The 17365-nt window shown below is 44.4% G+C and overlaps 1 protein-coding gene across 2 annotated transcripts in view; it reads left to right on the top strand.

Moving 5' to 3' along the window:
- Positions 1-16714, top strand: part of MTF2 (metal response element binding transcription factor 2) — a 471832-nt gene extending 455118 nt beyond the window's left edge. For both annotated transcript variants that reach the window (XM_086953923.1, XM_086953924.1), the window contains 2 exons: positions 529-624; positions 15169-16714. In XM_086953923.1, coding sequence (XP_086810049.1) covers positions 529-624; positions 15169-15523 — 451 coding nt within the window. In that variant the 3' untranslated portion in view covers positions 15524-16714. The remainder of the gene's footprint in view (positions 1-528; positions 625-15168) is intronic.
- Positions 16715-17365: the final 651 nt, after the last annotated feature.

Below are 17365 nucleotides of genomic sequence, written 5' to 3'. Positions count from 1 at the left end.
CTGGTGTACATAATGGGACACTATGTCCACCCCTTCTTTGAAGTCTTATGCTGGGTGTTTTTCTCTGTGTCCTCTACAGCTGCACCTTCAGCCCAAATCCTCTTGACTCCTTTTTGTATTGGCTTTGCCTAATACCCACCTATATAAGCCTATTGCCATTTCCATCCATCCATCCAGTGAAGTGAGAAAGTAGTGCTTTTAATTACTGTGAGCTGCACTCATTAAATGTGTTGCTTATTGAGCCACCCCAGATACGAAATAAAATTCAAGTTTACCTTGTTCCAGCTCCAAAGGTTTAGCTCAATTGCCAGGCCATGTCTGCTCTGAACAGAACAAACAACCGCAGACCAGTTTCAGTCTTGTTGGCTCGTGTTTAATGGAAAGGCTGCTGCAGCCAGTACTTAATGGGACTGCAAAAATCACTCCTGTTAAAGAAAATGTTGCAAAATCGTACATGCTTCCTGTACATTCTGTGCAAAACCCCATTGGCTTGTTAGTGCTTGGTCACATCTTGTTTCTTTGTTTTAGGTTGGGTGAAAATACTGTAGAGTCATCAAATACCTCAGATGTGGAATCCGCTCCTGCTGCCAGTGCAAAGGAGACTACCTCATGCAGCATTCCAAGGTACTACATTAGTACGCTACAGTAACTTTCATTGTTAGTTTGTATTAGTGAGGTGAAATTACAGCTACAGTGTGCTAGGTCATAACTTTCTTACTACTGTCATATCATAAGTTGCCTGCATAGTGGAGATTTTAGGTTGGTGACTTTTGACATTATAGGGAGTGTTGTTTAAAGCTTACTATCTCCACGCCTCTCCCCATTATCAATTGTTGTCATGTCTGTCAGAAAACCAAACTCTTACATATCTTACAGTTAAGCCTCTGTAGACAAAACGATTGACTTTAGGTCCAGATGTACCAACATTAGGAATAGCGATTTACTAATTACTATTGATAATTTACGAAACTTTTCATTCTAAATTAGGTATTCCTGATGGGTCGCAAATCAACGTACCTCATAAATGTTTTGAGGTAGGTTGCTGTTTGCAACTCACTAGAAATGATTGTCTTGCCTGCTGGGGTCAGCATACCACAGTGTCTGTAATTGCTTTTAAATAAAGCAATTAATTTTTCTTTGAAATACTGCCCGTTTTCCTTAAAGGAAAACAGGATACGTTTGAAAAGAAAATAATTCAACGTTTTAAATTAAGTTGTTAAGAGTAGGTAGTGGTCTGTGGGACCACTGCTGTCCCTTAATTTTTGTTTTAATATTCCTAAATGGGTAGGCTTCCTGTAGGAAGCTGGCTATCTATATAGTGCACCAAAACGAGGAACACTGTACAGAGAGTCCAGGCAGCCCTTATTGATTTACAGAGTCTCGTAAAAAAAAAAATGCCCTCTTTTGCAGTAGTAAGAACGAGCAGTTTGTTGTACTCCCAGAGGCAAGAAATGAGAGACACGCTCCAGAATAAGACACACTAGCTCCCCAGCTGCATCCGATCACACTCCTCTGAATCAGCCTATCACACTGAGAGAGGGAGGAGCGTTGGGCGGGGACCGGACACACATGCCGGCTGCAGCGCGGGAGCGGGAACACTAGGATTGTGCCGCTACCATGCGGAAAGCTATTTCTGAGTCGTTCTTAAATTGCTTTTAAACTCTTTTAATCATTGTACGAATATGACTTGTGTATTTTAAAATACCTCATTGCGCGTAAGGAGGAGGCACTAGCTCCCCAGCTGCATCCGATCACTCCCCTCTGACTCAGCCTATCACGCTGAGTGAGGAAGGAGCCGTGGGCGGAGACCAGACATGTGTGCCGGCCGCAGCGTGGGAGCGCAGGGGACGCGCCAAAGGCTAGCTTGTCTGTGCCCAGGGGCCAGCCACCATGCCCAATTCCTCACATACACCTCAGAGGTACTCAGACAGCACCACTTGGCACAGCATGCACTTGCCGCTGCCACTCGCGCTAAATTGAGCCATAACGAAATCCTCCGGACGCGGAGAACCTTCCCTGAAGTCTGGAAACCTAGCCCTCTTACTCACCAATCGCAGGGTCCGAATAGCCACAGGCACAATGCACTGCTAATATACTGTCTAAATACCTGCTGCTTAGTCAAGCACAAGATTGGCATCTTTCTTCTCCTAGCGGCCGAAAAACCAACTGTCTTCTTAGTGACGGAAGCCTGGCTGACACATGATTCCACCCCTGACATGTTAGCTGCATTACCCAATGACTACTACATCCTCCATGCTAACCGGCAGCCAGGAAAACTGGTCGAGGAAGTTGGAGCCATCATCCATCAAGACAGGAAATGGAATACCATGGACAAAAAGGAATTCCATGACACTTGCCAGCACAGCCCCAACTCTCGATCCTAATCAACATTTTTTTTTTTTTTTATTTCAAAAGTTTTTATTGGACGTTTCAGGGTTATATAACATACAAATCAAAAATTGCAATGTACATACAATCGATACTTGTAAATACACATCATTTAGCATAGGAATGCATTATGACCCATGGTGGTGGTCATTCGGGACGATCTTGAAGACAATATGGAAAACCACCAAGCAGCTTCCTAGGCTGGGTTCCTGAGGGGCTACAAAACAAATGAGTTGGAGATGGAAAGGAAAGGAACGGAGCAGATAAGAGGAAGGAGGAGAAAAAGGAAAGAGAGGGTAAAGGTTAGAGGTGAGATGTAAGAGGTGAGAAGCTAGATGTAAGAAGTTGGACGTTAGATGTCCACCACGATGCGGCTTGGCAGTCCCGGTTACGAGTGACTGGTTATTTAAGCTGTGCAAAAGTATAAGCGGCCCCCCTGGAGCTGTAGGAAGAAACTGGGAGCATGAAGTTTCACAGTGGTTTGTGGGTTTTGAAGTAGATATCTAGTGAGTTCCAAAGTTTCCTTTCTGAAGTTCGCCCTGGTGTGTTTTGTAAAGTGATATTATCAGCTCCTCGGAGGTTAATCACCCAGTTTAGCCAGCAGGCATAGCTTGCCTTTTTGGTGTCCTTCCAATTATTTAGAACGACTTTCACAGCTGCCGTAAAGAGGAGGTCAAGGAGTGCCCTGTCTATTTCTGGGAGTTGGGTCTCTTTAGTAAATCCGAAAATAAGATAGGGGAGTTCCTTGGCAGGTGAGATATTAAATACTTTGTGGGCGAAGTCAAATACCCTTTCCCAAAACAGTGAGACACAGTCGCATTGGAGTATAAGGTGTTCTAGATCTCCTTCTGCACGCTTACAGTTCCAGCAGAATGCGTCTGGGCTGAGTTTATGTGTATATAGGCGAGCCGGCGTCCAGAAGACTTTATGCATGAGCCAGAACTTGGCTTGTGATAACGTAGGGCTTATTTTATGGCTTGTGCAAGATCTCCACGCCGTGGACCACTCCAGCTCTGAGATGGAGAAGGAGGCGACTGACGACCAGAACTGCATTGTTTTGGTATTCAATGTTGATGATTGCGGGCTCAATAATTTGTATAACCTTGAGACCTGGTGGCCTATTTTATTTAGGGAGGAGAGGAGTGAGGGAAGAGCTGGGTGTTTGGATGTCAGTCCCGCTTTTGTGATGGCAGTTTTAACGTTGAGGAATATGTAGAAGTCGGAACTATCAATCCCAAAGTTCGATTGGATTTTCGTAAAGGGTAGAGGGTAGCCATTGTCATAGAGTTGGTGGGGGAAGAAGATTCCCTTCTTGATCCAGGTTGGGTTAAATAGTGGTTTACCTTTGTAGGTGATTGAGGAGTTTTTCCAGATCGCTTCCCACCTAGATTTCCTTATCGTTGAGTCTAACAGTTTATCTACTCTGAGTAGGGCTATTTTGGTGTTGGTAAATATGGGTTTAGAGCATGGGATCTGATTCGCTTTCATTGAAAGGATCGAGATGGGAGGCATGCCTTCCAGAAGCGCTTTTTCGACATCCAACCACTCCGGCGAGTAGTCCATTGGGGGGGACAGCCAATAGGATCCTTGTTTCGCTAAAAAGGCAATTTGATATCTTTTAAAGTCAGGGAGGTTGACTCCGCCCATGGATTTATCTAGTTTCAGTTTTTGCAGGCTGATACGTGCTTTTTTCCCTTTCCAGATGAAATTGTTAATAGTTTTATCTAATTTATTATGAAATTCTTGGGACAGCATTAAGGGGAGCATGGTAATTAGGTAGTTTACTAGCGGTGTAATCATCATCTTGATGGTCTCCAGCCTACCCCACCAAGTGATGAAGCGGGGTGACCATCCGTCTAGTTGAGTTTTTATTTTTTCGAGAGTGAGTTTCTCATTATGTAGTAGGGTTTCTATGATGGAGCTTCCAAATTCTATACCCAGGTATTTGATGTAGTTGTTTTGCCACACTAGACCTGATAAACCTAAAGATTCTTTATTAGTGAATATGTTGAGGGGTTTAACTTCAGATTTATCCCGATTCAGTTTGTAGCCTGAATGTTTAGAGTATGATTCTATAGAATCCATCAGTGCGGCTATAGAGGTATCAGGGTTTTCAGTGACTATCAGAATATCGTCTGCGTAAGCAGCAAGTTTTACAGTTTTATCCCCGAAGTTGATGCCTCTAACATCTGCGTTCTGTTGTATGTCGCGGAGGAGAGGTTCCATTGCCAGAAGGAATAGAGAGGGAGATAATGGGCAACCCTGTCTAGTTCCTTGTTCGAGAAGGAATGGTTCTGATAATGAACTGTTGATGGCAATTCTAGCCGAAGGGGAGGCGTACAATGACATGACCATATTAATAAAAGTCTCACCCATGTTGAATATGTGCATGCATTGGCGGAGGAAGAGCCACGACACTCTATCAAACGCCTTCTCCGCGTCCAGGGTGATTGCTATAGCGGGGGCATTTGAGATTTTCGATTTCTCCAGTACATGACATAGGAGTCTCGTGTTGTCATTAGAAAGGCGATGTTTCAGGAACCCCACCTGTGAGTTATTTATTAGGGCGGGTAAAACTTCGTTTAGTCTGCATGCTAGAGCCTTCGCGTAAATCTTGCAGTCCAAATTTATGAGGGATATCGGCCTATAATTCTTAGGAAGTAGGGGGTCTTTCCCATCTTTGGGGATCACTATTATTGTCGCTTCACTCATCGTGGGGGTAATTCTGTTTGACAGTGAAAATGAATGGAACAGTTTAAGGAGTCTTGGGTTAAGTTGTCCTTCAAAAGTTTTATAAAAATTGGCCGTGAAGCCGTCAGGCCCCGGAGCTTTATTGTTCTTTAGTGTTTTGACTGCGGAAGAGATTTCTGTTATAGTCAGTGGGGCCCCTAGTCTGATTTTGTCAGGTTCGGTTAACCGTGGGAGTCTGATTGAGTTTAGATATTTGTTACATTCTTCCATGTCGAATTGGTTATTATTTTTGTAGAGCTCCTCATAAAAGGACTGAAATGTGTGAAGAATGTCCTTCTGTTTGGTTTTGGTGTTATTGGATTGGTCTCTAATCGATGTTATGTGGAATTGCTTCCTTTTGTGTTTAAGATAGGAAGCAAGGAGTTTCCCTGCTTTGTTACCCTCACAAAGTCTTAATGCCTTGAATTTGTTAATCCACACTCCTGCTCTTTTACTAAGAATGGCGTTGTATTTATATTTCAGGTTCGTCAGTTGGTCGATGGTAACTTTATTGTTCAGATCACGGGAGTGTTGCAACTCTAGTTGCTTGATTGTTTTCTCTAGAGAGCCAGTTCGGAGTTTAATTCTTTATTCATACGGGCCCTGATACCTATCAGTTTCCCTCTTAATGTGGCCTTGAACGCGTCCCATACTAAGGCGGGGTCTGTTTCTGGTTGTGAGTTTATCTGGAAATATTCTTGTATGCATTGTTCTATGCTTAATTTGTTCTCTGGCACTGAAAGTATCTCATCGTTGAATCTCCATCGTCTGGGGGGGATAAGAGAATGGGAGCCTGCCAATTTCATATGGATACCCGCATGGTCTGACACCAATATGGGGGCTATATCAGTTTCGTCGATGAGGTGTGTATGAGAGTCGGATATCAAAAGGTAATCAATTCTTGAATAAGAATTGTGAGGAGGGGAGTAGAAAGTGTAGTCACGGCCATCTGGGTGTTGGAGGCGCCATGAGTCTTGTAGGTGGAATTTGGCACACATTCGTTTCAATGCCTCGTGGGCGCGTGGGGGGTGGTATGTACTTTTGGATTGCCTGTCTAACAAGGGATCTAATGGTAGGTTAAGGTCTCCTCCGACCACTAGTAGTTCATCTTGTGGAATATTTTCAAGTTCTTTCGACATATATTCCCAAAATTCAGGCATATCTGTATTAGGGCCGTATATATTTGCCACATAGATATGGTCCTCGTCTCTTTGAAAGTGTGCAATACTCAGTCTACCCTCGGAGTCTATCGAGTGTGATATCAGGGATAAGTTTGCCTTTTTAGCAACCAGGGTGATCACCCCTTTTTTCTTTTGATTCGCGGGGGAGCAAAGTGTCAGTGAGATCCAGTTTTGTTTAAGATTGTCAGCATCAATCTGGGATAATTTGGTTTCCTGCATGAGTATTATGTCTCCTCTAGTCTTGGCTAAGTAATTTAAGATTTTTTTGCGCTTTACTGGGTGATTAAGCCCCTTAACGTTTAGCGAGACAATATGTAGAGAGGCTGCTAAGTTCTTATCTGAAGCCATGGATATTTGTTCGGATTATTGTGGTGATGGGCCGCCACGAGATATTGTGTGGATATGGTCTTACTGTAACGTGAATTTCCGCACACCTAGGTAGTCTGTGTTCTATGGAAGCACCAATAGATAGCGCTGCAAGCCTAGTAAGGCCTTGGGACGCGTTGCACACATCGCGGTGGTAGAGAATAATTAGTAAGTAAGAGGAAGGAGTGAAAGTGCGAGTAGATAAAGAAAGGAAAGAAAGAAGAGTAAAGAGTAGATGAAGAGTAGTACATCGCAGAGATACACCTGAAACAACTGTTTTTTCAACCCTAGAGCCCTCCCCCCCCAACTGAGTCAACCCCTCCTTGCAGCCCTCTCCCCTCCCACCCCAACCCCCCTCCCCAAAACTCGAACTGAAGAGCTGCGACAGCAGTGTCGTCTGCGCCCACACAGGGACATATGTAATAAAGATAATCAACATTTTTGAGGCAAAAAATTGCAGCTTGCTACTAGTGGCCAGTAATAAGCATGATCCTCTCAAAAAAGTAAAAATGCTCGCCGCTCTGATGCTCAGAGATGGTTTTCCCATGAACTAAAACTAAAACAAATTGGCCCTTCGCCAACTGGAAAACCAGTGGAGACAGAATTATTCTCTAGAAAGGAAACTCCACTGCCTGGCAGCACGGCAAGAATATAAAAAGGCCATTCTATTTTAATGGCCGAAGCTGCTCACTTCTCCTCCAGAATCCTAAACTCCAACAAGAGTTCTAAGAAAATCTTCTCAATTGTCAATGAACTGTCTAATCTAGACAGAATCTTACCCAAGGCTACTCCAACTCAAGCACTTTGCGATTCCTTGAACAATTATTTCTTAGAAAAGATCTCCATTATTAAAGCCGGTATTCCTAAACATTTCCCTAATGAGATTCCTTCTGCCATGCTCTGTAATCACTCTACACTTGAATATTTTCTGGGAATTAGTACCCAGGCCTTTTTAGGACCTCTTGTCCAAAGTAAAATCCGGAGCCCCCACGGACTGCTGCCCAGCACATGTCTTAAAAGATGCCCTCTCTGTCCTCCCGAGCTCAGCCCTTGCACTTTTGAATGAGTTCCTCTTCCAGGGTCGCGTTCCTAAAGCCTTCAAAGAAGCGATCGTGGTTCCCCTGCTGAAAAAACATGGAGCAGAGCCACTGAGTCTGTCGAATTACCGTCCCATCTCTCTGCTCCCGTACCTGGCTAAAGTGCTGGAGGCTCATGTGGCGAGGTGCCTGTCCAACTTAATGGAACAAGCCAACTACCTTGACTCCCATCAAGCTGGATTTCGCCCCACGCACTCCACGGAAACGGTTATACTAGTGGTTTTAGACACTCTACGAGATAAAGCTGACAGAGGTTCCCCTCAGGCTCTTGTGTTACTAGATCTGTCTGCCGCCTTCGACACGGTCGATCATGATATACTGGCGAATCGTGTCAGGCTGGCTGGCATCCAGGGCGCAGCCTTTAGCTGGATCAGCTCCTTCCTAGAAGATCGCTCCCAGGCAGTCCGCACAGCCCAGTTTACAGCACCTAAGCGTAGAACAACTTTTGGGGTCCCGCAAGGATCCTCACTATCCCCCCACTTGTTCAACATTTACCTTCTTCCTCTGATTGTCCTTGAAGGAAAGGAGCGTGACTATTTTTAATTATGCAGATGACCTACAACTGATGTTTACCATCGACAACTCACCAAAATCAGTCTCCGAATTTCAGGCTACCATGTTGTACATCCGCCATGGATGGACCGTAACCGTTTGAAGCTTAATCCAGGCAAGACTGAGCTAGTCCTGACGGGGCAGTCACAAGTTCTGGGGCCCACACTATTGTCAAGCGGAGCTCGGACCTCCCTCCACCCCCTCCTCCTCTGCCAAAACCATTGGTGTCACTCTAAATAATGACCTCTCACTAAGAACGCAAGACGGATCGGTGATCTTGACCTGCTTCTTTCAGCTGCGAAAGATTAGAAAGATCAGTCGATTACTCACACAAGGAGCTTTGATACAGGTCGTGATAGCCACTGTGCTGTCTACCTGGGCATGCCACTCTTTCTCACCAAGAGGCTACAGATGGTTCAGAGCCAAGCGGCCAGACTGATTCATCGGCAACCAAGGTGGCAATCTGCCTACCCTCTCAAGGAAATTACATTGGTTTCCCATTCCTCAACGCGGCGCTTTTAAAACAGGCTGCTTGAGCTTCAAATCTCTTTACGGCCGTAGACCCAAATTTATAAACGATCTGATATTAAGGTACACTCCCTCACGCAACCTTCGCTCAGCTCATATTCTGCTACTGACCACCCACACCTTTAAGCTAAAACGTCAGGGATTGTGCTGGTTCGCTTCTCTGGCTCCAAGCCTGAAATTCCTTCCCCTTGAAGATCCGGTCATGCACTGACCTATTGAGCTTCAGGAAAACTCTCAAAGCATGGCTGTTTGTGCAAGCCTATAAATAATCTCCACTGGACGCAGCTAATCATTAACCCAGCGCTATGAAACCAACCGGTGTAAGTGCGCTTTACAAATTCTTTATAACATAACATAAATCTGAACTAGGGAGTAACGCCTTTTCTTAATATTTCACTGACCTGTTGTGGGCAGTTAAATACAATTGTTCAATTTGAGATGCACATTCCAAATGTGCACATCCGTCATAAATGTACTGTGCCTTACTCCGAAAAAATGTATACCACTTTTCAAGATATTGATTGTTACAGTTAATTAAAAAGTTCACTGAAATGCACCTTTACGCAGCAATGTTTTCCTATGGGGGGAAAAGGCATATACTGCATACAGTTCTATGCAATAGGTTTCAGGGGGTCCCCTTCAGGCCTTAAGATAATGGGGGCCAAGGTCAAAGAACCACCAGCAGTTAGTCTTCACCTGCCCTAGAGCGAATGGGTGCAGAGGTGCTGGTCGGGTTGGTAGCTGTGCCCACTAAACCAAAGGAGAGAATGGGGGGGCACCTAGAAACAGGCTGCAGAGGAGGACTTGGTGACAATACCCGCCCCCTCCCAATTGGGGGGGTATTTGGGGGAGGATGGCTTGGTTCGTGAGGGCCCTGGGGCGCTAGGAAGCACAATCAGTTTTTGGAAACCCGAGCTGCCGCGCTCTGGTGCAGAGTGGTTAGGTCGACAGGGCACTAACGGTTGTCGGTCTCGCCGGTTGTGGTAATAAAAACCGGACAGCTGGGCCACTCCCGTAGTGCGTCTCTGTAGGTGCTGACGTCCCTCTACAGCTTCTCGTTCTTTGAGAGGTTAGAGTCCAGATTGGACTCAAGCAGGCTTTGGTTGCTGCAAGTGGCATAGTACCCCAGTTATTGGTGCTGTGCGGCTCCGGTTGGTTCTGACATTTTCTCACTTGGTCGGGGGACAGACCTGGCCTTCTGGAGCAGAGAGATCGCTTCCTGGGCCACTGCTGCATCGGTGGAACTGGTGGAGCGGCAGAACGGTAGACTGGACTTTGCTGGGCATTAGAGCGCTTTATAAAACCAATTAACATAACCGAGTACATACAAGACTGCCATTGCAGGCTGTGTGTTGTGTTGCAGAAAAAAGTGAAAACACTACGTCACTCATCCCTGTGTGCCATGTGCCCTAACACTGCATGTGATATTTGTACGTCACCCCTACAGCAGGCCCGACAGCCCTAAGGCAGAGTACTGAATATTACATGTGAGGGCATAACTGCATGAGCAGTTATGCCCCTGTGCTGGTCAGTCCTATTACAGCCCCTGCAAGTAGACCGGGAACCCATTTTTAAAACATGCTGGACACTGGTGAAAATGAGATCGCCAGCTACATGATAGCTTTACTGAAGATAAGGATGTTTGGTATCCAGTATCTCGTATTGATAAACCCACACTGCTTCCAGTGATGGATTTACCGATAAAGGCACCAAGTGCTTACCAGCCTCTGGTGTGCTTGCTGACCGGTTTATGCCAGCCTACCACCAGAGACACTGTTCTGACCTCCTAGGGTGAGAGCCTCTGCTCTCAGGAGCCCAGAACAAAAGCCTGCCTAGTAAGAGGGTGTAACAACCCCTTCCACAGAATGACCTGCTGATTAGCCTTCCTTGGGCGGCAAGCCTCAACGGGCTGCCACCTTTGAAATGCGAATCTGGCTCTCCCTCACATAAGAGGAAACTAGCCCCTTTGTCCAGCTGAAAAAGATGATGGTGTTGGTGGCTACGATCGACGCCACACCACTTTCTTCTTACATCGCCATTTCAGCACCGCTCTGAGTTGGGCACAGTATCGGTAATGCCATCTAACTAGGATACCCTCTCTCCGCTCTCTGCAGTGCCTCCTCCTGGTTTTCCTTCGGAGGAGCATGGTATGGGAGATGATGGTAAACAGTTTGGGTCCCTCTACCCCATGGCTGACACTATCCAGCCTCACCTGCAGGTCAGCTGGCTATCTCCGTTGGGTGAAGCCAGTGGCTTAGTCTTCCCCGGTCTCTGGCCTCCTCCCGCTGTCCCCTGCATATACCCCACCCCCTGTCCCCTCGCCCCCACCCCGACCACCATGGACTCTCTTTCATCTGTTGAGTTGGCTACTGATCTCTTCATAGAGATCATTCATCTGGGCCACACAGTGGTGGAGCAGGTGCTCCCTTATAGTAACACTCTATATGACATCTTGTTGGGGGCCTGGGCTAAACCTGATGCAGCGACCCCTGTCCATCAGCCTATTTTGCATAGATAGCATCATGCCCCCAGTGATCCTGTTTGTCTCCTCCGACACCCTACTACTATCAGTTTTGTGGTATAAGTGTTTCCTCCTCCTGAGATCCTGAATCTCTTCCACATGTCCCTTTGATCAGAGATTCCAACGACTGGGCAATTTTAGCAGGCATATTTTTCCTCCACCAGTTCTACTCTGCGTTCTATCAGTATATCTTGCGTTTTTGGACGCTTTACCCATGTGTTTTGGGACTCCTTGGCCGTTGTCATCCGGGACGACCATGACCAGTTAAGTTGAGATGGGCAACAAACAGCTCAATGGCTTTTTTGCTGTGGTATGGATTCCACTGATTCAGTGGGTCGGGCCATCGCTGCACCTGGCTTTGTGCCTCTGGTTTTTCAGAGGCTGTTCAAGCCACTTTGATATGCCTTTTGATGGCGTCCGTCTTTTCGGTGTGCTGGCTGACCCAGCCTTGCAACAATATTGAGTAAGTCAAGGTGGAGCAAAATGTTAACTCTACCATTTGCTTCCATGGTCTCCGGTACTAGTGTTCTACTGGGAGCTGTCCCAGTTTTTATTTACGTCTGTGCCATTCCGGGGCAAGTACCCATTAGCTTTCTTGTCAAGTCCCCTTTATATCTATGGGTCACAGCCATTAGGGTGTTCCTGCCCACTGCAGTTTCTTTCTTATGTCAATGACATGATGTGTATCCCACAATCTGGGACGTATATTGTTTTCTTGACCCATGTTCGCCTATTCTTACAGGCTTCTTTCTGCAGGCTAATTTTCTACCGCAGATCTTGTTCTCTAGTGGGTATTTTACTTGCATTGTGCGGATGCACTGCGGCCATACTCCCTGTCCTGCAGGGAGTATCTTCTGTAGGCCTTATTGAGATCTGTCCTAGTACTTAGTATCACTGAAAGGGACTTCGGTTGTGTGCCTCCGAAATGTAATGGTTGTGTATTTGCCTTGCACGAGCTCCCAATACAGCCATCAGAGGGGTTGTCTCTTATCCTCATAGCGCCTGTCTTTTCTACTGGGCATCTTTTCTTCCTTAACGGGAGCAGTGCTCTAGGGGCGTACTCCTTGCCCTGGGTGGCTGTCCTATGTGGCCTGCGACAACATTCCCACTTCGGTCTTTTATTGGTGCGTTTGCACTATTTATTTTCTCTTATAGTTATACATTGACATGAGTCTCTTCTCCAGAGGGGCCATTGCGCCTGAGCCCGCCTTAATTATGGAGGCGTCTGCTGCGTCGCAGAACTCCTCTGTGACTGAGAAGTATTCAACGTCCTCCTCCTTATATTATTCCCCATACTCCTCCATGGGTTCTGTGAGGTCATATACCTGGTCTGTAAGTATACGTATGGGATGGTAGCCACCCACCTGGTAAGAGGGAATCAGATTATTTGGGAGGGGGGGCCATTAGCGTACAGTAGCCTGCACCAGCCCTTGTGAGGTCTTTAATTAAGGAGGCTGATAGCCAGCCCCAGATCTTGGCAGGCGTAGCAGATTGGCAGGCAATAGGCCTTGAAGGCCTTAATAGGATATGTATAAATGTATGGGTATGTCCCAAGAATCTAGGATCCGATTCCTCGTAAGGCCCCAACAGTGGGTGTGGGCCAGGCAGACAACTCGCCCGTATGCTAATAAAATGGGCACAATACAGTTGGGAATGGCAGCCTGGGCAATAACTGCCTCATGCAGGAGTCATTGCTCCTGAAGTGTCGTACCCCGTAGGGTGGTAAAGCTCCAGGCTAGCGAGGCACTCAGCTTTTTATTGCTCTCAACGATGTCTGAAACTGACGTGTGCTCCGCTTCGCGACACAGGGAGTGCCCTAATCAAGACGAAGGAAAGGCAGGTGCCCTATTACTGTTCGCGGACCACCGCACACCTGACCTAGAAGCCGTCAAATGAGGGAAATTAAATTCTCAACGAGGTGCGAGCACCTCTAACAAATCTGAAAAGGCAAAGACTCACAATCCACAATCCATAATAATTGAAAAGAGTCCCAATACTCAATTGATATGGCTGCTTGCTCCGAAGAAAGAGGAAAGTAGATGAAGAACAACACCGTTTACATATTTGAAAACTTCATTGTTCCCTGGGGTTCTGGGAAGTGAAGTTTTATTTTATTTTCCTATTATTGTTAAGTATAATATGGCTGCTATTTTATTAAATGAAGAGAGAAGAGCATAATCATCGCCTCCTGCCATAGAATGCCTATTTAGTGATCTGTACTTAAAGCATGCAATCTAAAATTTCATGCACTGCAAGTTTGACTCGCTCGCTTTACTGTAGCGTCGCTGTTCCCCAATTGGGATATTAGTCCTGCTACTTGGGGCGGAGGAGCATCCCCCCTGTAGTTGCCCAGGCCTCAGGGGTTGCATGCCTCCTGTAATACCTACTTGCATGCCTGTGCTCTTCCGGCTTGTCTGGCATACAATAGATGTATTGTGTGCCAATACCTTTCAAGATGATGTATGACTCCCATTTTAAGTTTATTTAAACTTTTCTACCTGCTATTTGTCACCTTAGTCATTAGTGTAAGGAGACATTCAAGCATTCTACTCTGATGGCTTGTGCATCATAATGAACTCTAAAAGGTTGTGCTGCAAACGGACTTAACATTCATGCCAAAGGTGGTCAGAGTTTAGTCTCGATTAGATGGTGCCTTTACTTGGTTTTTTTTTTAAGACCCCTGTATCGAAAAATAGAGAAAGCGTTGAAACCCTGGATGTCAATCGGGCTCTCACATACTCCTCTGACAGGAATAGTAAATTTCAGTCTCAGATTTTGGCGAGTAGAGATGCTACTGGAAGTACAGTTTAACATGAGCTCACTTGACTGCTCTGGGACTTGCTAAAAGATTTTAAATGTTCCATGTGTTTTTCCTTTACTGTGAAAAGATGGTGGTTACTTTTTTCCTGGGACTTTTCATATCACAAGAACTTTTGCTAATGTGGGCGTTGAGAGATGGCATCTGACTTTACGGCACTCGCCTGCCAAGTATGCTAGATATGCAGGTGCTTAATTTGATCTAATGGACTGATGCTGACCAAGGGTGGGAATTCCACAGCAAGATTGAGGAAAGGAGATCTTCATAAGTGTGCTGCATGAGCATTTTGGATACATTTCTCCTGTCGTAGTCACCCCTTGTCTTTTTCCGTTTGCCACTAAATACATTTAGAATCTATGATCATAGAGCTATCCTAAACTCAGAGTGATTATAGGAGTAGTATAGAGTGCATGTTACTAATTGTATCATCTTTGGTGAAGGTAATTATTCCTTCTGTTTTCTGATCTAGTGACCTTCCTCGCTCTCTAGACTCACATAAGCTATGTGGGGGCCACAGAGAAGAAACTGAAGGGCTCCTTGAGCAGGCCAATTTTTTTAGGGGGAAAGATTTAGACAGTATCAGATGGGTTGTTGGTGTGCTCAGGGTCTATTGTTTAGGCAAGTAATAAGTCCCTTATTTTACTGTGGAGATACTTGTATTACATATAAAAGTAGGAACAGATGTTTGAATCGTGTGAAGTATGAGTGTCTTGTACAGGTTGATGCAGAGATTATATTTTTTTCACTCAAATTGTGGATGCATTCAGCAGGCAAACTGTCAAAATGTTTCTAATCAATTTGGTCAGTTATTCTTGGTCCCTCAATGAAGTTAGTGGTCGGGTGATAAGAGTAATTGAAGATTCCAGTTATAAAATGGCTGTTTTGTGTATGTCAAAAACGAATTTTTCATGCCCAAAAATGTATCTGACCTGGAGTAGGTTCCTGAATTTGTATCTACATTTACAAAATGTATGTTCTTTTGTGTAGCAATTCACTGGATCTAAGAAGAACACGCACTGGAAGAACTTGGTCATCAACCGTGCCGCATTTGAGGAGAAGGAGAGGTCGTTATTCACAAAATGGATTTCAGGATCAGAATGCCGAAAATGAGAGAGATAGGAATGGGAAGCAAGATTCTCAAATTGATGAGTTTGATGCAAATGCTCTTGTGAACCTGGACCAGGAAGCTCACATGCATCATCTGAAGCATTCCATTACTAATTATTTTGGTGCCGCAGGAAGAATTGCTTGTGGTGAAAAATACCGTGTCCTGGCTCGTCGGCTTACCGTTGATGGGAAAGTGCAGTACCTGGTGGAATGGGAGGGAGCCACTGCTTCCTGACAGCAGCTTTGAGCGATAAGTCATCTTGTGTTCTCCAGTCTTTTTTGACAGTTCGTCGACTTCACCTATGATAACACCGTACAGTATATTGCTGTCATTGTTAAGACAAATCCGTCAAAGGTTGATTTTTGAAATCACTAACTGTATCATAATGACACAATCGTCTTACAAAAGATTTGTTTTCACTCAGACTACTCAGTTTATTTTGAGGCATTGATTTTCTGAGGAATGCAGATTGGTCAGTTGTAGTGTCTTTAAAATGCATTTTTAATTTTTAAAGATCCAAATGCTTAGTTGTTAACAGATTTTTCCCCCCAAAAGTGCAATGTACATAAATGCATATAGAGAACTGTAAGCAACACAAGGTTTTGTGCAAGAAGTGTAAAAAGAAACTATTGTGCTTGTAAATGGCATCAGTTTGTGTCTTTTTAATATATTCTTTACATATATATTTTTATATATAGGAGTATGTGACCTATGCAATTTTTAATGGTGGAACAATTATGGGAAATGGCAGCTCTTCAGGACTCCTTTTTCTTTCAGGTATAGTTGCAGTATTTACACAGCAGCATCGATTCTCAGGCAGTTTGAGGTGCTACTACTTGCTTCAATCCAAGCATTATTAACCATGTGGTGCTAGTGCTTGCTTTTAGCCAAGCATTGTGTAAACCATGTTACAACTTCACTGTTCGACATAAAATATGTTCTATAATGTTTGGAAGGTCTGTGAGTAATTTATACGTGCTTCAGATTACCAGTAAATAGTCTATGCAGACTGTTCCAACACTTATGGCACATAATGGACTCTGTTGAACAGTGTATTAGTCAACTGGTTATTCCTAATTTACCTCATATTTTTAGGCAGATTTTAATAATGTTTATAAAACTGGTCGTACATTTCTCCTGTAAATTAAAGAATGCAGCATACTGCTGAATCTGCATCTTGATTTCTCACAATGATTGTCAGATTTGTAAGTTGTAGTGTGACTGGTTTATTTGATTGTACATGGGTCACCACGTCTTTCTCATCGATTAAATATTGCTATTATTACCAGTTACCTCTGCAGGTATCTAAAGAAATCAAGGGTTTCAATTGATATTTTTTGTAATTCTTTCTACGTTTTAGATCTATTGTTGTCTCCTGCTGATTTTATTATATGATGTTGCCCAAAGAATAAATGGAAAAATGTTTATTTTAGTAATGGAGGTTTTTTTGACACCCTTCTGGGTACCTATTTTGTTTCACACGAATTGTGACAAGTAAAAGAGTACTTCTAATTATTTAGAGCTTTGTAAATTTCAGATTGCCTCATAACTGCAATACTTGATTATACTTATTTTGTTGTATATCTTTGTGTATTAACGGAAAATGTGTCCCATGTCAGATAAATACGTGGGGCGTTACATTTCTCTCAAATTACAGTTCTCCATCATGGGATCTTCACCATCAATAATTTAATAGCCACAAGGATTTTACCACAAACCCTATGTGCAAGTAACATTTTAAATATCACTAAAACATTTGAAAAAGTAAAAGCAAGTAATAATTTTTCTTTTAATGAGAACACCTATGCCGAGGCTGCATTAAGAAATGTGGTGATATGGCTAGAACACAGTCCACTGCCCTGCACTGGCTCTCAGCCTTACATTTCTGAAATTCCATCTAACCACTCAGGTACTTTATATTTTTTTCTGTGAAGCGTTCCTTTTCTACTGGGGGGGGGGGGGGTGGGGGGGGGGGGGTGTAACTGCAGCTTTTCATCTTTATTTTTTGATTCCTTTAAAAAACCTCATTGTGTTTCTGGAATTGACTGCACATCTTTATCCACCTCCCCTTTCAGC

Source organism: Lissotriton vulgaris, chromosome 1_1 (assembly GCF_964263255.1).
Source record: "Lissotriton vulgaris chromosome 1_1, aLisVul1.2, whole genome shotgun sequence".
Taxonomy (NCBI): domain Eukaryota; kingdom Metazoa; phylum Chordata; class Amphibia; order Caudata; family Salamandridae; genus Lissotriton; species Lissotriton vulgaris.
The sequence above is the reverse complement of the archived record's forward strand: the minus strand, read 5'-3'. Positions and strand labels throughout refer to the sequence as shown.